The sequence below is a fragment of the Spermophilus citellus genome, assembly GCF_964194105.1.
Source record: "Spermophilus citellus genome assembly, chromosome: 10".
NCBI lineage: Eukaryota > Metazoa > Chordata > Mammalia > Rodentia > Sciuridae > Spermophilus > Spermophilus citellus.
Window position 1 is genome coordinate 133,291,014 of NC_138197.1, and position 26,552 is coordinate 133,317,565.

Sequence of the window (26,552 nt, forward strand, 5' to 3'; positions counted from 1 at the left end):
TAAAATAAAAATAAATATATGTGACACAGTGGCTAACTATGAAGGAGTACAAGAGCTGCAAAGCAAGATGGAAACTTCTGTATGGGGGAGGCACTTCAATGTTAAACAGGGTAGGCAACAGAATCTTTAATGAGATAAAGGCTTTTGAAGTTAAAATATCCAAAGAAAGCCAGGTGCTGTGGCATGGACCAGACCCCTAGCTCCTTAGGAGGCTAAAGCAGGAGGCTCATTTGAGCCCAGGAGCTTGAGGCCAGTCTGGACAACAACCCAGGCTATTTGTTTTGAAACACCATCTCAAAAACTTAAATAACTAAATGATTAAAAATCCAAAGGAAAGTAATAAAACTAGCCAATGAATATGTCTGGATGATAAGTGGTAAAATATTTAAATTACACATTAAGGAACAAGTATATAACAGGAATCTCTAAAACCAGCTGTGATTGAATTTGGGGGAAGACAATAAGACAGTACTTATACATTAAAACTGTTGTAGTGGACCAGAATAAAAACTGAAACAATTGAAAAAATAAAATACACACCTATTTACAGAGTAAATAAAATCCTAGCATACAATAAAAAAATGTATATAAATGACTCTAAATTTTGCTTATTCAGAGAACACAGAGGATTCATAAACAAATCACAAAATACAAATGAAAACATTTCACTCTAGTTGCTTTTTCATGATAGGAAAAAAACTATCTATACAAGCCCCAAATATGCAAACAATTAATTCACCACCAAAATAGATAAATAACCTGAGAAAGAACTTACATGACTTCTTACAGGTGGGCTCTCTCCTTCATCTTATTCAAATATTCAGGTATAAAAATGCTATTTGTCAGGAGAGACCTAAATAAGTAAGCCTATCTGCTTAAGGAAAAGTCTAAGTAGAGAATAAAATAGGTTGTCACGTGCATGCCTCTGAGGAAAAAGAGCCTCTAGCTCATGCTGCCAGTGGAACAGTCACAGCCTGCATACAGGAAAGCAGGCCTTATAACTTGCTCCTGAAAAACCAAATGGCAAAGGTACCTCGAATGATTCTTGCAAATGTCTTCTCTTCTCCACTTTCCTCCACATATATAATCTTTACACTTGCAGAAGAAGAAACTGGTTTTCCAATATGTGCTCCATGAATAAGTTCTTGAATATTTTTCACTCTTAAATTAGCCGTTTTCTCTCCCATTACAAAACTAAGTGCATCCATTACATTAGATTTTCCTGGAAAAGAAAAGAGAGAAAGGTATTCAGTCTTTGGATAAGAATCCCTGCCTTTGCCAAAGAAATCAGGCCTCCCAATGGAAGTGAAATATAGCCAAAACATGTCTGAGTAGTTCTGTCTCCTTGAGATGAAAAATGCATGGGACTGAGAAGTTCTAGGAAGATCACTTGTTTCTTCTAAGCAGCTACTGCAGAGCATTAGAAGGTCTAAGTTTAAAAAAATAAACAAATGGATCTAAATTCCAGATTTCTGGAGCTGGGGTTGTGGCTCAGTGGTAGAGCACTTGCCTAGCATGCATGAGGCACTGGATTCAATCCTGAGCACCAAATAAAAATAAAAACAAATAAAATAAAGGTATTGGGTCCATCTATAACTAAAAAATATATATGTATACATACATATATATATGAAAATATAAATTCTAGATTTCTCCAATTATTAGGTACTACACCAGGGCAAATCATTTAACATCCCTGAATTTTAGTGATCCCTGTTTTATACATATGGAAATGATCACCTAAAGCATTTATGTAGCACCAAACCCTCACATTAAAAAAAAAAAAAAAAAAAAGATAAGCTAACTAAATCCAGTATCTTTCCAAAGGTAGGTCATGTTCTTGTATCTTCATAGGTGGGGTGATAGGGGGCTACAACAGCTAAACGGCAGGCCTGAGAGTACTACTTTTGAAAGGCCTGCTTGCAAGATGGCTGGCATCTGAGGACTTAGATTTGGACCTGTGGAGAGTTTCTACAATTCACTGGTAAGAATGGCTTACCATGCCTAAACTGTGCAAATAATATGACTTAGACTGAATATGTTCTTTCTTTTTAGGGGTCTGGAATTTTTGGTATGCTCTAGGTAGAGGATGTGATCATCTCTCAATTAAAAACCCTGGGCACTGAGTTTCTAGCAAGGTTCCTTGGTAGGCATCATTTCTACTTGCGAACTTGTTGCTAGAGAATTAAGCACTGTGACTTCAATGGGTGAGGACTCTAAGAATATTGTACCTAGTTTTGTCAGGTTTTCCCTATATACCTGTTCCCTTTGCTGAATGTGCTTTGTACCTTTTTGCTGAATAAAAATGTTCCTGAGTATAACTATATGTTGAGTCCTATGAGTCTTCCCAGCAAATCACCAAACCTGGGAGTAGTCTTGGGGATTCCCAACCCCAAAGGTAAATTTATTAACCAATTATGAGGCTGCAATTTGCTTCATGAATTTTTCCAAGGTGCAATATCAATGCAGCTATTACCTGTTCTATTATTTGTTCCTTTTTCACATTAGGGATCTATAAATCATATCAACAAGCAATCTGAATTTTCAGTGCCAAAAGAATAAAGAAAAAGGAATGCTGTTGGCTACTAGAAATAAGATTTAGCTTTAGAGTTTAGGATCTTTCTAAAAAGACTAGAAGTGTTTTAAATGCTAAAAATTTATTTAGCTGAGTATCAGTTAATAGGTATTAAACATATTTTGGGGGGGCATTAACTGATAAGAAATACATAGAGGGGCTGGGGCTATAGCTCATTGGTAGAGTGCCTGCCTCACATGTGTGAGGCACTGGGTTCGATCCTCAGCACCACATAAATTAAAAATAAATAAAGATATTGTGTCCAACTACAACTAAAAAAAATTTAAAAAAAGAAATACATAGAAGACAAAATAATATTCATTGAATGATTAACTCTGACAGTAACATAGCTAAGCAAATTTTGTCAACCCTTATTCAAAATCTTCCTAAAATAAATATTTCCTCATGTAAATCCAATCATTCAGTTAATGTTGTCTCTAATAGAGGGTTATATATTTTGTCCAGACAATAAAAATTGCAAATATATTTTAATAAGCATCATGGAGAAATACACTGACTGATGAAATAAGAGGGTAACTTCAGATAAGATGCTCAGGAAACATTCAGTGCAGGCCTACCAGTTAGTGTTAGCTTAACAATCACGACCAACCTCTGCTGAAAAGAATGAAAGAACAAATGAATGAATCATGCCAAGTTCTGTAGTGGTCAGACTGGGGACCTCTGCTATGAATAATTTAAAAGTAACATCAGGAAAATAGTGATTTTAGAGGAGTTCTGTTTTAGGCTACCACCACTTCATAAAGACGAACCAAATATTATAAAACATAAAAATTACGACATGATTTTCCAAGTGCCTTTTGATTCCAACTCCACACTTCTCCTTATTCCTCTCTTTACCAACCCTCTACTAGTGCAAGCCTCTTTTGCTGGACTCCTTGACCTCTGATCTCTTGTATCCTCAAATTAATTCATTCATCCTACAAACATTTTCTGAACACTTATTTATCAGTCCTTACTTTGCTGTAAGGACTGGGGCTAAAAAACAAAATACAGATTTTACTCTGTTGAACTTTATGGGAAATAATACTTTTGAACTAGCCTCCTATACTAGGCATCAGAACATAAGACCAAACCAAAATGGAGTCATTCATGCTAAGTGCCACATAATCAAACTGAAACTTTGAGGAAGCAGGTAAACCTCCACATGGAATAGTTTATCCTGAAAACAAGAGATTCACAGCAATCAATCAGAAAGAGTCCTGTCCATCTGAGTTAGGCATAGTAAGTTCCCTCTGCTATAACCCTTACAAGAAAAGTATCCTGTCATAACATGTTAGCCAATCCACTGTGTTCCTATCCTACAAAAACCCTCATTTTGACATGTTCAGTGAATAAATGATGGAGAAAATTATAATGTAATAAATTATAATAAAATAGTGAACATAAAGTACGACTGAAGCACTTAGAAGAACTAAAGGTTGGAGGCTTTTCAAAGAGAGACTTCTGGGCTGTTTTAAAGGGTAATGAGAAGTTTGGAGAGTCAGGTGCTGAAGGTAAATATTCCATCCCAGGAAAAGAGAATAATAGTCTAACATGCACAAAGGAGTGAGAGAGCATGGCACCACTCTAGTAAGAAAGCAAATAATTCAGTGTGGGTAGAACAGAGCTTACTTGTTTTTTAGAATGGTAAGAGAAAACTGAGAAAGTTATTTTTGTATAAATTATAATGTTATATTAAAGGAACTGAACTTTATGCTGAAGATTATGAAAGATCTTTAGAAATAACTTTTTCAAATGTTTTGTAAAGATTTTTCAGACAATAACCCAACAAAAGTGAGCAAATGACACAAATGCAATTCAGTAAAAAAAAAAGTCCCTTAAACACATGAAAAGATGCTCAAAATTACTCATAAAAAATGTAAATTAAAACAGTACGAACTTCCAATTCTTATCTACCAGACTGGCAAAAATCTAGCTTTCAAAACCTATTCTTTTGGTAAGGCAGAAGGAAACAGTTCTGCCTATAGATTACACTTTAAAAGAATGCATTTTATAATATGTAAACTCTATCTCAATGAGGTAGTTATTAAAAAATATAATCAACCACAGGGCTGGAGTTGTGGTTCAGTGGTAGAGCACCTGCCTAGCATGTGTGAGGCACTGGGTTCAATTCTCAGCACCACATATAAATAAATGAGTAAAATAAAGGTTAATCAATATCTTAAAAAAATATTTGTTAAAATTTTTTTAAAAAATATATAACCAACCTGAAAGAGTACTTCATTTATTCTCTAGCCCTGAAACTAAAATGGTCCAGGACCCATGGTATCCGAACTCACCCAATACCTCTAAGCACTCAAATGTTGTCTCTAATACCTTTCCAACTAAAAGGAACCTGATGTCATCAGAGAACTAGCCAATTCCAGTTCTTAGGCCAGGAATAACAAAGCTGAGCTTGGGAACAAGAACATCATGTCAGAAAGCAAGGAAGTTTTCTAATATTAATGAAGTCATGACCTAAGGACATAGGACATAGGGGGCAGCCTGAAGAAGTGACCAGTTACTGAAGTTATAAAATCTGAGAATCAAAAAGAATTATTTTGGTGGATTAAAACATACCACATCAGGGGCTGGGGTTGTAGCTCAGCGGCAGAGTGCTCACCTAGCACATTCGAAGCCCTGGGTTCGATCCTCAGCACCACATAAAAATGAACAAATAAAGATATTGTGTCCAAATGAAAAATAAATATTTTTTAAAAATACCACATCAGTGAAAATTCATGAATTTGTATTAATATCAACCGAAAAAAAAGAGAGAAAATCATTTTCACTATGTGAAGCAGCTATTAAAACTCCTTCCTTCCCCCCTCCTTTTTTTTTTTGTACTGCAGATTGAACCCAGGCATGCTTTACCACTGAGGGACATCCCCAGCCCTTTTAATTTTTCATTTTGAAACAGTAAATTGCATAGGGCTTACTAAGTTACTTATGTTGACTTTGAATTTGGATCCTCCGCCTTAGCCTCCTGAGTCACTGGGATTTTAGGCTATGCACCACAGTGTCTCTCCTAAAATGCCTTTCTTTGAAAATATTTATTAAAAGGAAAGAGACAAAGGTTAGAGTTGCAGCTTAGTGGCAGAGCACTTGCCTAACATGTGCCAAGCCCTGAGTTCAACCCCCAGTACTACAAAAACAAAAACAAAAACAAAAAAGAAAGAGGCCAGCAATTATCCTGTGTTTTTTTTTTCCAGTGTAAACTGTACTTTTAAGCTGTTTGATTAAAAAAATAGTTAACAAAGGAAAGCTCTTTTTACAGGGGAATACCATTGACTGAATATAGAAAGCATGACAATCAAGAAAACCTAATTTTGCAATCCTTAAAAAAATGTTGATTCAGGCCAAGATTATTGTTAGTAAAAGCAACAGGCAAATGGTCAATAAAGAACATCTGTATAATGCCAAAGTAAAACTGGACATCACAGTTGAAAAGGAAAAACATATAATGAAGAGATCAGTCAACACCCTAATCCAAGCGTCAATTTTAGCCTTGCTAATATGACAAAACTATCAGATAGACACAATGCAATATGAAGTCTATCCAAAAATATATAATGTGAATTCATAAACTCTTTAGATGTAACTTGCAGTTTACAGAAATAGAGAGGGATAGAGGAGTGAACTTAAAGACACCTTAGGGAAGCAATCAACCAAATCTAAACATTTTATAGAAAAACTTTTCCTACTTTTTCAATAAGTCAATATTATAAATAAAAGCACCATGCTAAAAATTAAGAGAGATTTAAGGGATGTCACAATCAGATGCAATATGCAGTTCTGAGTTGGGAAAAGTTTTGGTTAAAGAACGTTTTAGAGTCGGTTGAGGCAATCTGAATCTGAGCTGTGCATCAGATGAAGTGAACTGTTGCGTTTCTCACGACTAAAACACTCAGGGTCACTCCAAATGAACTGGGCTGCATGAAATAATCACACAAGAGACAGAGATACCTTTTTTTTTGGGGGGGGGGGGTCCTGTGACGGCCCCTCTGACCTTAAGGGTCCACAGAAAGAGAGAGCAAGCGAACATGTGCTGAACCCTTTTATTGAGGAGAAGCCATTCAAATGAGGAAAGGGGTCAGGTTTCAGGGAGTTGAGTCTAGCTTAGTGATGTCTACTATCAACAGGTTAACTGACATCTAGGAAGCCACAGTCAAAGGCAGAGCAAGAGAAGGGGATACACAAAGGGGGTTTCCATGGAACATTCTATCCCAAACAGGGCAAAGGGGTAGTATCACAAAGGAACAGGTGAGTGTAATTCGACCAAAGGGGTTATAGGGCGACACCTTTACATCTGAAGACGTGTCCTCAAACTTCTAGGATGGTGGCAATGGCCAGGTCACTACGAGATGTAGTGACAGTCAAAGCCTCTTGGCTCCAGGACAGAAGACACAAATCATTTCCCACAGTAAGCATTTACTGAAAAAGCTGAAGATAATTGCCTGAAAACAATCAAATTAGAAAACAATATTTCTGTAAGATCTCATTTTCATTTTTAAAAAGTTTGCCTAAAAAAATCTACATGGATATACCCCAAGTGATCAGGCAGTAATAACTGAATTGTGGGGATTTTTCTTCTTGTTTACTTTTTAATGTTTTACAACTATATATTGCTTTTATGATAATATATTTTCATAATAATTCAACATTATTATAGTTTATCTAAAATGGACTTTTAATACTTTTTCCTAGTATTGGTTTAAACCCAGGGGTACTCTATCACTGAGCTACGTACAGACCTTTTTATTTTGGGATAGGGTTCATCCGCTAAGTTGCCCAAGATGGCCTCGAACTTGCAATCCTCCTGTCTCAAGTCTCTCAAGTAGCTGGGATTACAGTATTCGCCACAGTGCCTAGCCTAACATGGGATTTTTAAATGACACTGTTTCCTGATTAAAAATTATTCAATGTAGGAAACTGGGAAAATACAGAGAAAAAAACTCACTTGAAATTCAAAATGTCCAGGAAAAAATATTGATGGGAATGGATACTGAATTCTGTCAAATACCCTTTTTTCATCTATTAAGAAAATCAAATGGATATTCTTTCTTGTAGGAACAAAAAAAGTGTACTCTGGTAGCACAGCACATAAGTTTAAAGTTTAGATGAGAGGTAGGGAACTCAGATAAAAAGTTACTACAGGAATCCTAGGAAGAAAATTTCAGTGAAATAAAGCAGTAGCAGTGGGAACAGAGTAGAGGATAGAGTTATTAAGAAGGAAGAACTGGGGCTGAAGGTGTGGCTCAGTGGTAGAGCACTTGCCTAGCATATATGAAGCCTTAGGTTTGATCTCCAGCACCCGCCCCCTGCTCAAAAGTAGAACTGGCATGATTGGTAATATATTGGCTGTGATAGGGAGAATATATCAAGGATGAAAGAGAATTCATCCAGATAGCAGTCATGTGAAACCCTAGGAGAAAAGCATTCTAAACCTAAGGACTAGTAAATGCCAAGACTCTGAAATGGAAATCAATCTGATTTGTGCAAGGAAAGCAGAAGTTCTGAACCAGTAGAGTAAATGTAGATAAAGAGAAAATTAGAGCAGAGAAATACACAGTGACCATATTATAAGGGCTTTATGGTTCATGGTAAGAAATATGGATTTTATTCTAAGCACAAGGGAAAGCCACTGGAAAGATTTAAACTAAGGGTGGTGGTGCTATGATTTACAGACTTAAAAAAATGCTCATTCTAATTGCTGAGGATAGATTTTGGAGAGACAAGAATAGAAGCAGAGACCTGTTAGGTTATAGCAATAGTCAACTATTATGGCAATAATCAATGGCCAACCTAGCAGCTATAACTACTTCACAACACTAGAAAATGGCAAGAAGTAACTGGATTCTGGATGTGTTTTAGAGGTAGAGACATAGGACTTATGGATAGCTGGATGAGGGAAGTGGGGTTGAAAAGTTCAGAATTGCTCTTAGGTTAGTGGTTTAATTAATGATTAAATGTTTCCCCTTACTGAGCTGGTAAAGACCAGGAAAGAACAGGTTGGGTTTTGATGGGGATGGGGGAGAAAATCAACCACTCTTTCTGGCAGTATTGCCTGAGATGTCTAGGAGAATAGCAAACGAATTGTTGGATATTAATCTGGCACAAAAAATAATGTACTAAGGCTGAGATAGAACTTTGAAAATCATAAGTGTAAGGATGATACGTGAAGCTGCAAGACTGATAAAATTACCTGGGGGAAGAAGAAACAGAGTGTAGGGACAAGTGCATGGAGTGCTGCATATGTGGCATATGTTAAGGGCACCTGAGTGGCAAACCACTCCTCTCATGCTAGGCACGGGAGCGGCAAACCACTTACCCTGTAGGCAAAGCCCTGGGCGTAGGACTATATGTTACAGTCACAGTGCTTGCTCTGCGGCCTGCTGCCTGATTGGTTGCTGCAAGGACAGTTGGCCAGAAATTATATTGCTGGCTGCCTATAATCTGCTTAGCTACTGCCGGATTACATACACATGGTAACTATGCAAAAAAATCAGACCTGCTTCCAGCTTGGTCTTGATTCGTGACTCCATAGCCACACTCTCTTCTACCCTGTTCCGTGGACCTCCTCGCTGGACGAGAGAGAGCCCACACAATAGAGGATATGTTCCTGGGGGCACCCCAATGCTTACATCTGAGGGAGGGGCAGCCAATAATTGAAGGGCCTGTGAAGTGTGAGATTTTTTTAAAGTTAGTGTCAACAGAACATGTACGTATGCCAATGAAAATTATCCAGTGCAAAAAATAAATAATTCAAAACATAATACTTAGAAAAGTGAAGACTTTAGGAGGGGATAAGAACAGAAAACACGTTCAAAGGTAATCTTAGATTCACACACACAGGCATTTCCCTACTAAAATCCTTCAAAGGCTAACATTTATTTTTACAGAAAGTTAAATACAAACTTCACACTCTGGCAAAGACTTACCCAAAGGGACTCCAACTTTCCATCCCACTACTTCCTTAAATATGTACTACATTCTGGTTATTGAGGACCATTAATTGTCCCACAAATATACGTTTACAAATCCCTGGAAAAATACACTTTGAGCTCAGCTCAAATGCTATCATCTCTTGAAGATCTTTGGACTCCATATAAGTTCTTTCTGCTGATACCTCCTCAAATCAGATTACTTATTTTCCTTGTTTAAGGTTTCATAAATGTATTATTTGGTCTCTCCATTTCAGTTAGTGTGTTATTTTCTTATATTCCCCGTACCTTAGAAACAAAAGCTCCTTACTCTGTGTATCTTTTTATGTTTCTAGCACTGTACATTTGCAACTATTTGCTAAAACTAACTGAATGGAAAACATGAAAGTTAAAACTAAAACTTTTCACCAGGCACAAAGGCACACACCTGTAATCCCAGGAACCCAGGAGGCTGAGGCAAGAGGATTACAAATTCAAGACCAGTCTGGTCATCTTAACAAGACTTTGTCTTAAAATAAAAAATAAAAAGATCTGGGGGTTATTTTTTATTAAAAAATAAAAATTCAATAGAAAGCATAACCAACAGCTTAATGGTAGAGTGCCCCTGAGTTCAATCTCTAGTACCATAAAAACAAACAAACCAACAAAAAAACCCACAATTTTTCCTCCACCCACAAGAAAACAAAATTAGGTTACTAAAAATAAACAAATGGGACCATCACTGTGGCATGTGGTAACAATAGGAAATTATTAAAAAGGAGTGACCAAAGTATAACAAGAAGTGATTAATCAGCTTAACAAAATCTGAATATGCCAGTATTTCTGTGAGATTAAGAAGATCCACTAAGAAGTGTCCAAGTGAATGTAAATGAAATATCACCCATTAAATTAATTATGGATGAGCACTATATTGAGTTTGAACTTCATATAGCAAAAAGAATATGAACAGCGTAGACAAAAAAACAATAAAATCCAAAAATAAGTAAACCAGATATTTTTCATTGTGCTTCAAGGATAATTTTTAGGTTATCAGTAATTATCAAAAAGGGAGTTGAACTTCCATAACGTGTGGATTCAGGCAAGAGCCATAGCTACCAGCCTCAGCTACTTAGCAAGACCCCATCTCAAAATCAAAAGGGGATGGATATGGTTCACTGATTAAGCGTCTCTGGGTTCAATCTCTGGTAACAAAAATAAAAGGTGAAAACTACTGGTGATGGGCCTAGTGGTCTACTAAATGAGCAGAGGTTAGTTAGGGTAAGAGTACAAGTGTTTGTCTTTTTTCCCCCTGGTGCTGGGGATTGAGCCAGGGGCACTTTACTACCGAGCTACAACCTTAGTCCTTTTTATTTTTGAAGACAAGGTCTTGCTAAGTTGCTCAGGACCTCACTATGTTGCTGAGGCTGGCCTTGAGCTTGCAATCCTGCGCAGCCTCGGGAGGGGCTGGGTTTCCAGGCAAGGGTTGTCCACCTGGCTCAATTTTTTTTCCCTTTTCTTTTTTTGATAACAGAGTAAAGATATTTCATAGAAGACCTAAGGAAACTTTAAATGTGTGACTATTTCTAAGCTCAGGTATTCTTTCACATGTACGTGCAAAAGAAAGCCTCCAACAGCAGCTATTTCATAGGGCGACAGGAACGCCGCGGAGTGGCACCGCCATCGCGCTCTGGGTCCCCGTGCCACAGCACCTTGGCGTGCTCCCTTCATTGGGAAAGGCTGATTTTCAAGGTCACTGTGGCTTCTGAACCCCACACTCCAAGCTGAGAGAAAAGCCTCCGGCTGGCCGCTCCCCCAGGTGTGAGGGACATGGCCCTGTTGCGGGACTTAGCCGTCAGGAGCTCAGCGAGGTCGCTGTCACTACACCCAGGTCACAGGCTCCCCGGGCTTGGGCGTGCAGGTCGCCTCTGCCTCAGCTGCACCAGAGGGTGACCGGGGGTCCAGGGTGGGGGCCGGGGGTCAGGGGACGAGGGGTCGCTGCTGCAGGTTGCTCCAAAGTGTGGCAGAGAGCCGGCCAGCGGGGGTCAGGGCCCCTGGAGGGGAAGGAGCAAGGGTGGCCGGGGTCCCTGGAAAGGGCGGGAAGGGGTGAAGATGGCGGAAGGGGTGGTCCCCTGGAGGGGAAGGGGCAAGTGTCGCCGTGGGGTCCCTGGAGTGGACGGGAAGGGGTGAAGGTGGCCAGGGGTCTCCGGAGTGGATGGGAAGAGACGAGTGTCGCCATGGGGTCCCTGGAGTGAATGGGAAGAGGCGAGGGTGGCCGGGGGGTCCCTGGAGTGGACGGGAAGAGTGTCGCGGGAGTCCCTGGAGGGGAAGGGCGAGGGTGGCGGGGGCTCCCTGGAGTGGACGGAAAGGAGCGAGGGTGGCCGGGGGTCCCTGGAGGGAAGGGGCGAGGGTCGCCGGGGTCCCTGAGAAGATGGTCGCCGAGGCCGGCCGCGAGGCGCGCTCGCCTCTCAGCCCCGCCGCATCCGGCCGCCGCGCGGTTACCCGAGCCGTTGGGGCCGATGATGCAGGTGAACCTTCTGAAGGGGCCAATGACCTGGCGGCCCCGCCACGACTTGAAGTTCTCCACGAGCAGCACCTCCAGGCGGCCCATGGCTGGCTCCACGCCTCAGCCGCGTCCTCACGCGCCGGCTGGAAAAGCGCGGGAAGGACCTCGCCAAGTCTCGCGAGACGACGCGGGGCGGCGCGAGCGTCGTTCCTTGGCAACCGGCGCTGCGACCGCTCACTCGCCCGCCGGCTCCGCGCCGGACGGCTGACCCCTGGGGAGCTGCGCCTCCGGGTCGCGGCGGCTTGGTCTCGGCTCTCCGTCCTGCCGGCTTGGATTTGCCCTCGACCCCCGGAACCATGGAGGTCGTGCTGCCCGCGGACCTGCGGCAGGACGCCAGCTTGGCCAAGAGGAGACACGCCGACTTGTGCAGGCAGAAGCGGGTCTTCGACGCCAGGAGCAGAATCATTGGGGTGAGGGAGGGAGAGCAGCGGCCGGGCCCCGCCCTGAGCGCAGCTGCGCAGGGCCCAGGGCGGTTGGAAGCCCTGGCGGCCCAGACGGCCTTCTCACCCACCCCACGGACAGATAGGGCCGTGCCTGGGGTTGATGGGGACACTGGAACAGGCTTTGCTCCCTCTGAGCCAGGTTTTCTACACTGGCAGGGTCCCTTCCAGCCCAGATCATGTCGGACACACAACGCTTTGGGGCAAGCCAGGCCCCAGGAGTGTCGTCCCAAGGAGGGACTAGTCAGTTCTGGACCTTGCAGAGCTCACGTCCCAGGGGAGGAGGCGGACATGAAAGTGCTCACAGGAAAAATGCAGTGGGGTCAGCCTGTGAGGGAGGGGAACGCCGCCCAGAGGAGGTGATGCCTAAGCAGTGTTTGAGGATGTGTCTGTTAACCAGGAAAGGGGGAGGGAAAGTCCAGAGCACAGAAAAGCAACTACAAACAAAGGTATCCAAGCATGAAGAGTCCTGATAGCGCAGCACCTGGTGGCCACACCTGTAATCCCAGCGACTCAGTAGGCAGAGGCAGGAGGACTGCAAGTTCAAAGCCAGCCTGAGCAGCTTGGTGAAAACTGCCTGAAAATTCAATAAAAAAGGCTGGGGATGTAGCTCAGTGGCACCCCTAGCACCGTTCCTTGGCAACCCCATTATGGAGAGAGGGGCGGGGCGGGGAGGGGTTGGTAGCGGGGAGAAAAGGAGGAAGAGCAGGAGGGAGGAAGCAAAAGGTATCTTTTTGCCTGAGATAGCTACTTTGCAGTCAGACTAGAAAGATAGACAGGATGGTCTGTTGAACACCCATGTCTGGCTCTGACCTTGTCCCTGATTTTCCACTTCCAGGGAGACACAGAAGCCTGGAACTCCCAGGTTCATGACCAGAAGATAAGAGAAGCAACTGAAAGAGCTAGACATGAAACCTTTGGTGAGCACTTCTTGAGTGCTTGTCCCTGGGGTTAGGGTAGAAGGTCTTCAGGCTCCATTCCTCACTTCTTCACAGTATTGAAAAAGTTGTTGGGCTGGGGATGTAGCTTAGTGGTGAGCACCTGCTTAGCCTTCTCCAGGCTCTGGGTTCCATCCCCAACACACACACACACACACACACACACACACACACCATTTTCACGTTCTTTCTCCTTTTAAAATTTCTTAACTTCTTGGGCTCAATCCTTTGTCAGAGGAAAAACAGCTTTTGAATTTTAATATATATTATAGGAAATATATTTAAGAGTAAATGCGTGTTTTACTGTTTTCTTAAAATATTTGGAAAACTTTTTTAAACTCACACATGTACACATTCTCGCCCCAGAGTTCAAGATCTTCTGTGGAGTCCAGCTGTTCATACCAGGCAGCACATGTCAGAACCCACTCCCCGAGCTGACTTCAGGGCAAATGTGATTCAAATAATAATGTCTAGGTCTTAGATCAAGATTTCACATTGAATTCATTTTCCGTTATCATGACCAAATTTTTAACAATTTTAAAAACTGCTTTTTAATACATCATGAGGATTTTTAAAACAGAAAAAAAGCAGGACCCAAAATTATACATGCCATGGACTATCGGCTATGTTTTTAAAATATGCTTACATGGGTTGGGGATGTGGCTCAAGAGGTAATGCGCTTGCCTGGCATGCACAGGGCACTGGGTTCGATCCTCAGCACCAATAAAAAATAAAATAAAGATGTTGTGTCCACCAAAAACTGAAAAATAAATATTAAAAAATTCTCTATCTTTAAAAATAAATAAAATATGCTTACAAAAAGGACAATGTTCAGCAGTGGCAATGTCAGATGATGGTATTATAAGTGAAGTTTAATACTATTCTGTATTTTCTAAGCTTTTTACCTTCTTTATTTCCTGTTGTAAAATAATTCAAATTACAAAAATAGTGGAGGACACATATGGACACACCAGACTAGCTGCTCACATCTGCCAGATTGCCTTGTTCTGAGTGCTTCTGAGAACCGTGTGGTTCACAGCCAGAGCGCTACCCTCACAATTCCCTGTCCTTCCTCCTGGGAAGTTTGCAGCATTCCCATGTGGTTTCTCCTGCTTACACTGTCTGCATGTCCATGACAATATAAAATTGCTTTTTGTTTTTAAAATTTACAAAAATTTATCCTATCAAGCCTATCCTTTCATCACACTTTTTTTCAGTCAATATTGTATTCTTGAAATTCATCAATAATCTACCCAGAGAGAGTATTTGTTTTCATTATCTGATGGCGTTTTGCTGTATGAATCAACCCCTACGGATGGGCAGTTTGGATTTTCCCCAGTTCTTTAGCATTGAAACCTTGCTGTGGTGACCATCTGTGCATCATGTCCCCAGTGCACAGGGGAGTGGAACTGGCAGGTCTTGTTGCCACATTGCTCTTTTGGAAGTGTGACCCTGTTTATCACACCATCAGCACAAGTGCTCTTACCTTCGTTTCTTCTGTTTCTGATTGTTAGTTTATTGATATCTCCAATTTATTCTTTATTGTGGTTCACCTGTTCCTATCTTTTGCTCATTTTTTGGTTGGGTTGTCTGTTTTTTTCTTTTATATACTTTCATTTTATGTGTTTATTTCTTATGTGGTGCTGAGGATCGAACCCAGTGTCTCCATGTGCTAGGTATTGAGCCACAATCCCAAACCCAGGTTGTCTGTGTTTTTATTAGTCCATAGGGGTCTTTTATATTTAAGTTACTAATCCTTTAATGGAACATTACTTGGTTTGGAAGGTTGTATTACTTTAACAATGATTAAAAGTTACTTTTAAATGGATTTTTAAATTTTTTCCTCGTAAATTCATTCATATACTGTGTCTCTTCTAGCTACTGAAATGAGGCAAAATGACAAGATCACATGCATATTAGAAGATCGGGAAAGGAGAGATAGGAAAACTCTCAGTAGAGCTACCAATGATTTCCAGCAGAGCTTTCAGAGGCCAGAAAATCGCCGTGAATTTGACCTGTCTGACCCCCTATCCCTTAAGAAAGCTCTTCCAGCCCGGCTGTCAGATAATGACATCCGGAATACCATATCAGGAATGCAAAAGTTCATGGGGGAGGATTTAAACTTCCGGGAGAGGAAGAAATTCCAAGAGGAACAAAACAGAGAATGGTCCTTGCAACAGCAACGGGAATGGGAGAGGGCTCGTGCCCACCAGAAATGTGCAGGTAAGGGAGAGAGGCGAACTGGCTCAGTGATTCCAACCAGTCAGTCCCCCAGGGGCCCAGGTGCTGTTCATCCTCCTGAAGTGCACAGCCACATGCTTCTTTGGCATGTGGGGAAAGAGAGGAGAAGCCTGAGCCCCACGGGTCAGCCCTGCGTTAGGGCCCCAGTGGGTGCTGGGGCTCGGATAACCCAGAGTTGGCCTCTGCCCCCATTGTGTGCACAGTGCTTAGAAGATGGATGGGAACACGTAGGCCCACGGAGTCCTCTGAGTGCTGTGTGGAAGTCAGAGGGACCTATGGGGACCCAGTTGTAGCCTGTGGTCACATACCGCACCAGGACTCCCCAGGCCAAGGCGGAAAGCTGTCTTCCTCAGGGGACTGCCACAGCCCAAGTCCTGCTCTCAGGGAGGCTGCGAGCCACCTGCTCTAGCAGCTCCCCTCCTCCAGCCGTCTGAGCAGCAGCAGCAGCAGCTGCCGTTGCCCCTCTGGCCTGTCTCCCGTGCCCGCACATCCCTGCTCTTGTGGGACACACCAGTAGGTGGTACAGAGAGCAGGGCACTGGGGCAGGAGCTCTGTACCCGGCTCCGAGCCCCTCCGCTCGGGCTGTTCATTTGCCGTCTCCTTGGTAGCGCCCTCTCCAGCCTCTGCTCTTCCCACTCTCTGGGAGCAGGGTCCCTCTCACATCCTCCCCCACTCTTTGTGCCCACTACTACAGACCTCTGCTTTCCTGGCCAGCTGCACAGTGGCCTCCCTGTCACTCAGGTTGAGGTCTTCAGCTTGGCCTCTCGGCAACAGGTGACACAGTCGAGCACCTCATGCTCTGAGACACACAGGCCATCTGGCTTCTGGGACTCCGCCCTCTCTGGTCCTCATGCCCAGGCTCCTTGAATGGGACTCTCTCCCCTGCTCTGGCAGCTCTTGCTCACCAGCGCTCTCTGGGCCTCCCTCTGCCTGTGCCCACTGCTGATAAGGATGGGCTTATCAGCTGGCCTGGTCCTCCCTCCTTGCTGTGCTCACCCCCAGAGGCCTCATTTCCCAAGCTCATGTGATCCTGTGTATATTCTCCGCTGAATCTGCACTCACAGCCCCACCCAGCTGCCCCGCCTCTGATGAGCTCTGAACTTCAGCGCAGGTCCGGTCATTCTGCTCTCCCCCAGGCCCCACCTTCCTCTCCCATCACGCCAGCCCCAACCAAGACTCCTTCTTTTCTCAGTTCCACATCCAGGCCACCCACAGATCATCTCGAGTTTCAGCTGCTTTTCACATGGCCACCATTGCCACCTGGACTTGACTTCATTACCTCTCAGCTGGACTGTTGCATTGTCCTCTAACTACCCTCTGCCTCTGCTCTCTCCCCCTGCAGCCTCCACTCACCCGTGGCCAGGGTGGAACCCTGAAAATCAGGTGGGATCCTTGGCTGGGACCCTTCAGCGGCTTCCCAGTCACTGAGCGAAAGCAAATTCCCGAGGACCTCTGGGGCTCGGGTGTGGCCCATCTCCAGCCAGGACCCTGCCCTGTCCATCCGCTCCTTTCTTTGCACACTGTCTTCTGCTCTTCCTGGGACATGGGTGTGTCCAGCTCGCTTCTGCCTCAGGGTCTCTGCTCCTGCTGCTTGGAAATGTCCTTCCCTGGATAAGGCGCATTTGTGCCATCCCTGTCCTTCCTCCTGGGCCTCCCGCCCCTTCCCTGCCCCGTTTTCCCAAGGCTCAGTTACTGGCACACCTTGGGTTTGTACTTGCCACACTGCTCCTGAATGTCACACCCTAAGCTCAGTGAAGGCGGGGACTTTTGTTGGTCTGTCTACTGCGTATATAGACAGACACCTGTGGGAATAACCCACTCGTGGGCTCTGGGGATCTCCTCCATCCCCACCTGCTCCAGATCGCCATCGCGGGCCAGGACCCTCCTCCCAGCCTTGGCCTTGGTCCTCCAGAGGCCTCCTTTCCCTCTCTGGACTTCTCACAGTGCCCTGGGACCTGACCTCACCTCTGGGTCTGCCCCTCCTGCCTTTCTGCTCCTCCCCTTCACCAAGCCAGAAACTTGGGGCCACCCTTGACCCCCTGCAGGACATCTTCACCTCTTGTCCCTGTCACTTCCTGCACGTATTTCTATGATGTGGTGCATGATGATCATACATGATAGTGGGTTCACTGTGTCATACCCATCATTTGATCAGTCTCCAGCCCCAGCACTTTCCCTTGTCCTTCCTCCTCCCTCCTCTGACTCGCTTGCTCTGCTCTGCTGACCCCCCTTCTATTGTTGTTGTCATCAGCACATTATAATCATAGATATAAGCAGAGGTCATGGTGTAAAACTTGGTAGATTTTTTCCCCAGTCATTCTCCATACTCCCTCCTCTGCTCTGTCCGTTCTCCCTCCTATTTTCATGAGATCCTTTTTAGTTCCCTTTCCCTCTCTGTAGATTCCACATAGGAGGGAAACATGCGACCCTCCCACACATACCTCAAGCTGTCCACTTCTCTCCATCCCTGTGTCATTGCTGGGATAGAAGCACCAAATTCTTCACCCAGATGGATCATGCTGATAGCTGTCCTTCCCCTCTGTGGTCTCAACATGGTGGGCAGTGATGCTTTTTAAATGATATCCAGTTGAACAGCACCCCCCATCCTCAGCTCGAAGCCCTGCGATGGCTTCCCAGGGCACATGGTGAAGTCAAATCCTGCCATAGCCCGAGAGGCTGTGCTGGACCTCGGCCGGCCTCCAGTGCTGACTGCCGGCCCTGCCCACTCCGGCTCATTGACTGCCAAGCCTTCCCTGTCTTGTGTGCTCGAGTGGCATCTGACCACCTGCTGCCTCAGCTTCCTCTCCTCTACCAATGGTCAGATGTGTGTTTTTGCACTTATTTTGAACTCCACATATTTACTCTCTCCAAGACAGCCAGTTCCAGGGAGGCAGGAAACCTTTTGTGTTTTACTCGCTGCTGTGTCTGTGTCCCCAGCACAGCCAGCGGCCCACCTGAGCCTCTGATGCTGTGTGTTAGATAAAGGAACAAATGAAGGGCAAGAGGGGTTGGGGGTGAGCAGAGGCCAGAATTTCAAGAGTCTGGTTGTGGTCGGGTGTGGTAGCCAGCAGCTTGTAATCCCAGCAGCTTGGGAAGCAGAGGCAGGAGGATCATGAGTTCAAAGCCAGCCTCAGCAATTTAAGCAACTCAGTGAGACTCTGTCTCTAAATAAAATACAAAATTAGGTTGGGATGTGGCTCAGTGGTCAAGTGCCCCTGAGTTCAATCCCTTATACCCCGCCCCCCAAAAAAAGTCTGGTTGTCATTTTTGGAAATAATGAGGGGACCTATCAGGCACAAATACAGAAATCAGGAACTTCTGATCAATGATTTTTGAAAAACGGAACAACCCAAAGTGAAGTAGGTGTTTCCTGCCTCGCCTGGGGACGCAGCGGCTCAGGATAAGCGAGGTTGCAGGTACAGAACTAGGAATGTCTGCAAGTGTCTGGATGATCTTCACATTTTGCCATTGGGACCCTCCACTGGGGCCCCTCCCATTGGCCTAGGAAGGTCCTGTCCTACTGTCCCTCCACAAGTATCTGTGACCTGCCACCCCTTCCCCTTTGTCCTTCTGGTTTCTACAGCTCCTTTTTCTGGGTTTTCACCGCCCCATGCCCACTATAAGGATGAGGCTTTCTCCTGCAAAACCAGAGACGGCAAGGGGCACACTGCCCTAGGACCACAGCAGTCAGCCCCAGGGCACTGCCCATTCACAGCAGAGATGAGAGCTCTGCTTGGATGAAATCAGGGACCCCTCAGCCTTTGGAGGCAGGTCTTGGCATTATCATCCCCGGCCTCCCTGTGACAGAGGGGAGGTGACAGTATGAGCAACCCTGGTGCAGGCTACTCTGCACCCGTGTGGGCATGCCAGGTCTGACGTGTCTCTCCTCCTTGTAGAGGACCTCTACTTGCAGACAAGGCTCAAGTTTGATGAAACAGCAAGGCACCTGCAGATGCTGGAAAGCAACGCCAGAAGGGCCGTCTGTGCAGCTGTGAAAGAGTTCAACAGGAACCAGGTGCCCAGCCGGGGTGCTGTGCCTACAGGGTGGATGGGCACACGCGGCTGGCTGGACCCAGCCTCAGGGTCCCAAGCCTACCCCTCCCTCTGCTGAGGTGGATGGCCCTGGGTCTGGTCTGTCCCTTAGCTCTGAATCAGCAACAAAACTTAGAAACTTAGCTTTAGTTTCTTTCATAATTTGAGAGCAGATGCCACCTGGCACTGCTCTGCGGCCTGGTACTAGGTTCAGTTCTTCTCAACCAGGACAGGTAGATAGGCACTCACCAGGGAAGCGAGGACAGTGGCAAGGATGATGGTGGTCTCCTGGCAACCCCCTCTTCTCAGTCCTTCCCAGCTTCCTCGGATCCCGCCCCTCTCAGGTTTTCTTTGCAAATGCAGGTATATTTCCTGAGCAAGGTGGAGCTGGGTCTGGCTCAGCTGATCAGATTAGCTGGTTGACTGGCACTTGGTCTCCAAAGGAGCTGTGCAGGTGGCCCCTGAGACAGCAGGAGAACAATACCAGGACTTTGCTTCACACAGTTTCAGCCCTGTCGTTTTTAATGCTGTGTCCATGTGTCTTACAAAGCACATCCTGTATTTGTGGGATAGAGGTGCTGCATTATAAGCCAAATAAATTGGAGCTCAAGCTGAAATATGTCCTGGGGTATGCAATCAAAAAGCTAGGACAGCCTGGGCAGAGGCAGAGGAGATTGGTTTTCAGCAGGGAGAGAAATGAGGCACCAGAGCCCCAAGCAGCGAGGTTCAAGGGGTCAAAGAGGTTATCTGATCCTCGCCCTCCTTTGACAGAGCAGCTCAGAGGAGACTGGTTCAGGCTCTGTAACAAATGGACCCAATGCTGGGGGTCTTTCCTTCCTTCCCTCCATTCACCTACTCTGTTCCTTTATCCCTGAGCCTCTTACTGGGCACTGCTGGGGTTCTTGCTAAACCACATTGCCTTGTTCATTCATTCGTTTGTTCATTTCCTATTATTTTGATGAGCCCCTACATGTGCCCATGATTAATACAATTTAATTGGTGGAGAGACAGGTGCAGCAGGTGAGCAAACTTTCTCAGGGGTGCCAGGTTCTAAGTGGCAAATATGGAGTTGGGTGTCTGGCTGCAGAGCCCATGCTGTGTGGCACGAGACCTGTCGTGAGCACCTGCGTTGCAGGATTCGCTGTCTGTTCCTCACCAAGGAGAACTGTTGACCCCAGGGGTTCCCATTCTGTCTATTGACTTTACAGAGAAGCTATTGCAGCCCAGAGGGAGGAGCTGACTTACTGTAGGTCACACAGCCACCTGTCCTGGGCATCTGAACAGCAATGGGTACTGGGGGCCGTGGCTGGGCCATCAGGGTCAGTGAAAAGAAGTACCTCTCCCAGCTTTTAGAAGTCATTCATGTTCTTTGCAGCCTGCAGATGTCCAAAGGCTGCCAGGCCACAGGAGGGGCACAGAGCCCTGTCCAGCTGTGGTGCCAGGCTGATGAGGGGCGGGAGCTGCCCTAGGCATGCATCCCATCGGTAGTGGCCCTGCAGTCCCACCCACCCACCTGCAGTGCTCAGGTAGCCAGGGCCCACTGGCTCATCCATGCCACACCAGCCTGTGCCCCTCCTTCCCTGCTCCTGCAGCATATCCCTCCTGCCAGGGCCCCAGGGGAACCCCCCTGGAGTCTCTCAAAGCATCTTTCCCAATGTCTTTCCCTGGGTAGGCCATAGAGTCACAAGAAAGGAAAAAACAAGAGAAAAAGCAGGAGGAGGAAGACAACCTGGCCGAGATCTCCAACCTGCTTCACGGGGACCTGCTGTCTGAGAACCCGCAGCAGGCGGCCAGCTCCTTTGGTCCCCACCGTGTGATCCCAGGCCGCTGGAAGGGAATGTCCCGGGAGCAGTTGGAACAGGTCCACCTCACTCAGAAGCAGCAAGTCCTGGAGAAGCTGGTACCTGCCCGCCTCCCAGCCCTTAGAGCACCGTGGTGCCCCTGCCGCCGCCCCCCAGCCCCTTGTGGCTTTCCTTGGCCAGTGTTACACTCACCCTGAGTGGGAGCAGCTAGGGGATGAGAGCCAGAAACCCCTCCTTGTGTGTGTGATGAGGCAGGTGGCATGTGAAGGAGATGGGCCTTGAGTATGACTCCAGACCTTCAAGCCGGAGCAACTGGAAGGATAGAGCTGGTGTCCACAGAGAAGGGAAAATGGTGGAAGGAGCAGGTTGGCAGGGAGAGTGGAAGTCACCAGTGCAGTTTCAGATGTTAAGTGTGCAGTGTCCTTTAGACACCTGAACCTGCTGTGATCAATTCACCTGCATATGGCAAAAAAGAAAACCCCCAAACACAAATACCAGCATTTTGAACAAAATAGAACTTTGTCTTGCAAATAGACTAGGTTTGTAGGAAAACAACCCAAGTCTTCTAGGGCAGGCCAGAGGGCCATCCTTGGCACCTGGCTCTCACCTCTTAGCACAAAACATCTACTTGAGCATTAGCAGTCACATGCATATTCCAGCTATGAAGAAGGAGGAAAGAGGAAGAACACTTTGGGGAGTTTTACAAGACACTTCCACTTAGATTCCATTGGACAATGTTTAGTCACAAGATTGCTCCTAACTATACAGAGTGCTGGAGATTTAATGTTTATTCTAGGCAGTGGAGTGCTGGTGATTCTTCACCAAGGAAGAAGGAATCACAGCTGCTGTGGGACAGTGAAGCCTGGGGAGGCCTGCAGGGCAGCAGGGTATGCGGCCTGGGTTCAGAACAAGGGCTGAGCTGTGGGTGTAACTGGGAGTGGTCACCTCTGAGCATGATGAGGGCAGACCTGGGGAGACTGCACAGGGGTGAGCCTAGACGGGGGAACTGGGGACCGAGTTCTGGGGCCACTCTCCACCATCACTACAGAGCAAGGGGGCCTGACCCAAGGACACCAGCTGTGGTGTCCTGGAGAGCAGGTGAGAGGTGTCTGGGAGGAAGGAGGGACCCGTGCCTACATCGCTGCCGGCATGCGGCTGCCTGCTGGGTCCTGCACCTAGGCCCTGCCTGGGGGCTCTATCGGGAGTGCCTGTGGTGCAGAAGGGGACAGTGGCCTGCCTGATGGGCTCTGGAGAGAGAGTGGAGGAGTCACAGATGCAGGCAGCATTTTCAGGTGAGGAGGCAGGGCAAGGAGAGCCTGTTGGAGCCATGTCCCTGGAGGACGGGGGGCCTAAGGCCTAGGGCACAAAGCAAGGACCTGGCGTGGCTGGGCGCCCAGACCCAGGGCAGTCTCGGGAGGGCTGCAGGTGGAGGCTCGAGGAGCTCCTCCAGAGCTGTTCCTGGGGAGGTGAGAAGCCAGTTACCATAGAGGACAGAGTGTGAGTGGCCTCTAGAGGAATGGGATGGATGACCCAGGTGCCAAAGGCCTGGACTCGAGTGACCCCACCCCATGGCCAGGTGTGCTTCCAGCCATGCTCGAGTAGGTGTGAGCTGGGCTCATCATGAAGTCAGGGTTTCTGGTGGGTGCGGTGCGGCCACATCTAAGGTTAAGGGTGCTCCCGCCAGTGGAATGAAGGTCTCTGGGACAGGGGACAGTCATGGGAGCCACCAGGGTCCTGGAGAGAGTAAGACACAGGTCAGAGTGGTAGACCTGGGGGAGAGACGAGGAGGGGTGGCATTATTGGTGATCACAGGCGAAGGCAACCCGGGACCAGCATGGCCAGCTGGTGGCCTGCTGGAGTTGGAGCCCCTGGGAGTGGGGGCCCTAGGGGAGGAGGTGGTGCTGAAGCGCTGGCGCTGAGGAGCCAGGGCAGGAAAGGAGCATACCTGCGGGCTGGACCACTCAGAACCTGGCAGGAGAGATGGGGAGGTGCTGAAACCCGCCAGGTCCAGGGCTGATCAGAGGCTGGGGTAGCCCTGCCAGGTGAGCCTCCAAGTCAGAGAACTTACTGAGAGGAGGAAGGGCCCTGGCACTGGCCCAGACAAGGTCCTGAGGGGCAGTGGGCATGTGTGGTGAGGATATGTGAGGCAGGGCAGGAGCCAGGCCTGGGTGGTGGGTCAGGAGGCCCAGAGGCTACGAAGAGCACAGAGGCAGGAATGGGCGCGGGTCCTACACCCCACTCACTCCTCAACTCAGCCCCAGCGGTCAGCCAGGAGGGTCAGCCATCTGCCCTAAAGGCAGCTTTTGGTCTAATGTCCAATCTGTAGAAAATTCAAAAGACAGAGCATAAAGGGGGGAAAGGGCCACCTAAGTTCTCACCACCCCACCCCCCGCCATGCCATCTGGACCCTCTCCTCCCAGCTTCTGGGCTGTGAGCAGTGGGATGTGGAAACCTAGGATCCTGCAGACTGTCTGGGCCTCTGCCTGGCTGTTAGCCCTAGTGCTGCACCCCTGCCACTATGTTTGTGACAGCAGCCTGTGTGATGGCCCAGGTCCTGTGTGCAGCCTTGCGACGCATGGAGGCTCCCAGGAGTGGGTGACTTGCTCACAGGGGGCCGCTCCCACCCCCTGCCTTGGATCTGCATGTGGGGTTAGGTCAGGCCTGCAGGCCTGACCCTCCCTGCTTGCTATCTGGGAGAGAGGTGCTCTGTCCTCCACCCCTCCATAGGGGTCTGGGAGGGCACCTGCTGCCCTGCCCACCCAGTGCAGTGGGGTTTCCTGGGAGGAGGGGGACCTGATAGGTGACCTGCACTGCCCGTCTCATGAGGCAGCTCCCTTTACACTCTGCAGATTCCCCTTTGGGGCTCCTAGTTCTGCACAGCAGGGTCTGGCCGGTGATGGGGATGCGCTGCAGAACCACAGGGCCAGCTGCCCGCTGGGCTTTGTGGTGGCAGGGTGGGTCTCCAGCACCAGCACATTCTAGGAGTTCCCCAGGCTGCTTGGGCGGTTGTCTGAGCCAGCCAGGGAGCCCTCCTGAGGACCTAAATTCTCACCCTGCTCTCAGTTGTGCACCTGGGGCTGGGAACGTTGTTGGAACTGAGCTGCTGCTGTCCCTTTAGGAATAGGAGGCGGGAAGCAGCTGGGCCAGGCAGGATGAGGGTGGGCTGGGGGTCCTCCAGCTGCCCCTTCCCTGAGCCTTTGTTTCCCCATCTGCAGAAGGGGAGGCTGGGGGTCCTGGACGGTCCCCTTGGGCTCTGGGCTCTGGGCAAGGTAGCAGCAAGTTGCCTCTCCTCCTCAGAGGCTGCAGGAGGAGGAGTGCCAGCGGGACATGGACTGGGACCAGCAGAGGATCCAGAAGGCTCGCGAGGACCTGATGTATGAACGGCAGATGCAGCGACACCAGCGAGACCTGCGCAGGGCCCTGGACAGCAGCAACCGCAGCCTGGCCAGGCAACAGTGTCTGCAGTGAGTGCCCAGGGGCAGGGGACTGGGCAGTGTGGAGACCACTCCTTGGGCAGCCTCATCTGGGCACTGGGGACCCCAGGCAGGTTCAGTTCAGGTGGGGGGACCCGCAGTTCCTGATTTGGACCTTTGGGGCCCCAGGAAAAAGCACCGAGTTGGCTGGGGGTCTGAGAGAGGGTCCCCAACGCAGGAGGGCTCTTGGGGCAGCAGAAGGACTCCCCAGCTGCCTGGCACCTGTTGGGTACAGATGGGACCCAGGAGTAGTTCCAACATCCAGTTATGGGAACATGTCAAGCCTTGGCTCAGGCTCTGAGGGACCCACAGCATCTGCTCCTGTCAGACTTGGGGCTGCCTGTGGGCCGTGACTTGTCATTCTGTTGGGCTTGGAAGGAGCACTAAGGTATCCATGTCCCCGGGGTCAAGCAGAGCCTCTTCACAGTCATACCTCGGACGCCTAATCTTAGACACCCCCAGATGACACCAGCATGGTCCCTGCTTAACTGCAGGGTGATTGCAACATGTCCTGGGTGCTGAGGAGAGTTGAAAGGGAACAATTTGGGGGCTCCTTGGGGTTGAAATGCCTTCTGCATCATGGGGGTAACACTAATAAATAGTCCATGAGCTTTTTCTTAAAATACTTAGGAAGTACACATATGTGCTAATCATTTTCTCCTCGTTTTGTTATTAGGAAAAAACACATGGATGAAGTCAGCACTAATCAGCTCACAGGAGATTATTTCACACAATTTAATACCAGCAGTCAATGAGAAGGACGCCCTCACTCCCCCGGGTCACGTGTGAAGTGTGGCAACCTTAAAGAGTCGTTATTTAAAAAGCCTGCGTTTCCTTGGTGCAGAAACCCCCACGGAAAGGTCTGAGTCTTCTGCGAGTAGAGGCAGAAGAGGGGAAGAGAGCTTGGCCCAGTGGCCCAGAGTGGAGAAGCAGGGGCTCAGCACGCAAAGGCGCTTCTTGACCCCAGGGGCCCCAGAGGCGGCTGGCAATCATGGGGGGCAGTGAGGAAAAGGCGTGGCCACGCTCCTCCTGGGAGCGGTCCCCTGGGAGCTCGCGCCACTCTTGTCCTTTCACGGCCTCGGTCTTCCAGACCTGGGGGTTGGCAGCTGTCCATCCTCCCAGTGGGGAGACGGGTGACCAGCCGCGTCCAGGTCCAGTTAACCTGCATTATTAGCCCCAGACTTTTCCCAGTTGTCCAGTGACACGCACAAAGCTGTCAGCTCTGACCCAAAGGTCAGGCCAGCGGAGGAGATGGACACGTGTGAAGGCAGGACGCCCGTCCCTCCACCCCGTCCGTGTCACCCACCAGGCATCTGCAGGTCCAAGTGAAGAGTCAGCAGAAGTGGCCTTCGGGTCCCCAAGGGTCTCCCAGGCAACTATCACCATCCTAACCCACGTGTCAGAGGTGTCCGTGGGAAACTAGTCATGCGCAGCCCAGAGGCGTGACCTCCAGCTGAGAGCCAGCAAAGCCAGAGGAGGGAGAGCAACACCTCTCCTCGTAAGGGAAGTACAGGGAGAGGGGGCATCAGGGTGTGCCTGTGGCTGCTCAGACTGCGGTTCAGCTG

The 26,552-nt window shown here is 47.7% G+C and overlaps 2 protein-coding genes across 3 annotated transcripts in view; one reads left to right on the plus strand and one right to left on the minus strand.

Moving 5' to 3' along the window:
• The window catches only part of SMC1B (structural maintenance of chromosomes 1B), a gene marked incomplete at its 3' end in the record, with an annotated part of 70,696 nt that extends 58,572 nt beyond the window's left edge, over window positions 1–12,124 (minus strand). Inside the window, exons 1-2 of the mRNA XM_081310869.1 lie at window positions 11,998–12,124; window positions 1,034–1,222 (exon numbers count right to left, since the gene is read on the minus strand). Coding sequence (XP_081166995.1) covers window positions 1,034–1,222; window positions 11,998–12,106 — 298 coding nt within the window. The 5' untranslated portion in view covers window positions 12,107–12,124. The remainder of the gene's footprint in view (window positions 1–1,033; window positions 1,223–11,997) is intronic.
• Window positions 1–26,273, plus strand: part of RIBC2 (RIB43A domain with coiled-coils 2) — a 37,682-nt gene extending 11,409 nt beyond the window's left edge. Inside the window, exons 2-8 of one of the 2 annotated variants that reach the window (XM_081310011.1) lie at window positions 1,855–1,984; window positions 13,340–13,421; window positions 15,318–15,662; window positions 19,577–19,695; window positions 21,385–21,612; window positions 24,812–24,978; window positions 25,664–26,273. In XM_081310011.1, coding sequence (XP_081166137.1) covers window positions 15,326–15,662; window positions 19,577–19,695; window positions 21,385–21,612; window positions 24,812–24,978; window positions 25,664–25,742 — 930 coding nt within the window. In that variant the 5' untranslated portion in view covers window positions 1,855–1,984; window positions 13,340–13,421; window positions 15,318–15,325 and the 3' untranslated portion in view covers window positions 25,743–26,273. Of the gene's footprint in view, window positions 1–1,854; window positions 1,985–12,177; window positions 12,472–13,339; window positions 13,422–15,317; window positions 15,663–19,576; window positions 19,696–21,384; window positions 21,613–24,811; window positions 24,979–25,663 lie in introns of those variants that run through there. The other variant, XM_081310010.1, reaches the window with a different exon arrangement.
• The last annotated feature ends 279 nt before the right edge of the window (window positions 26,274–26,552 follow it).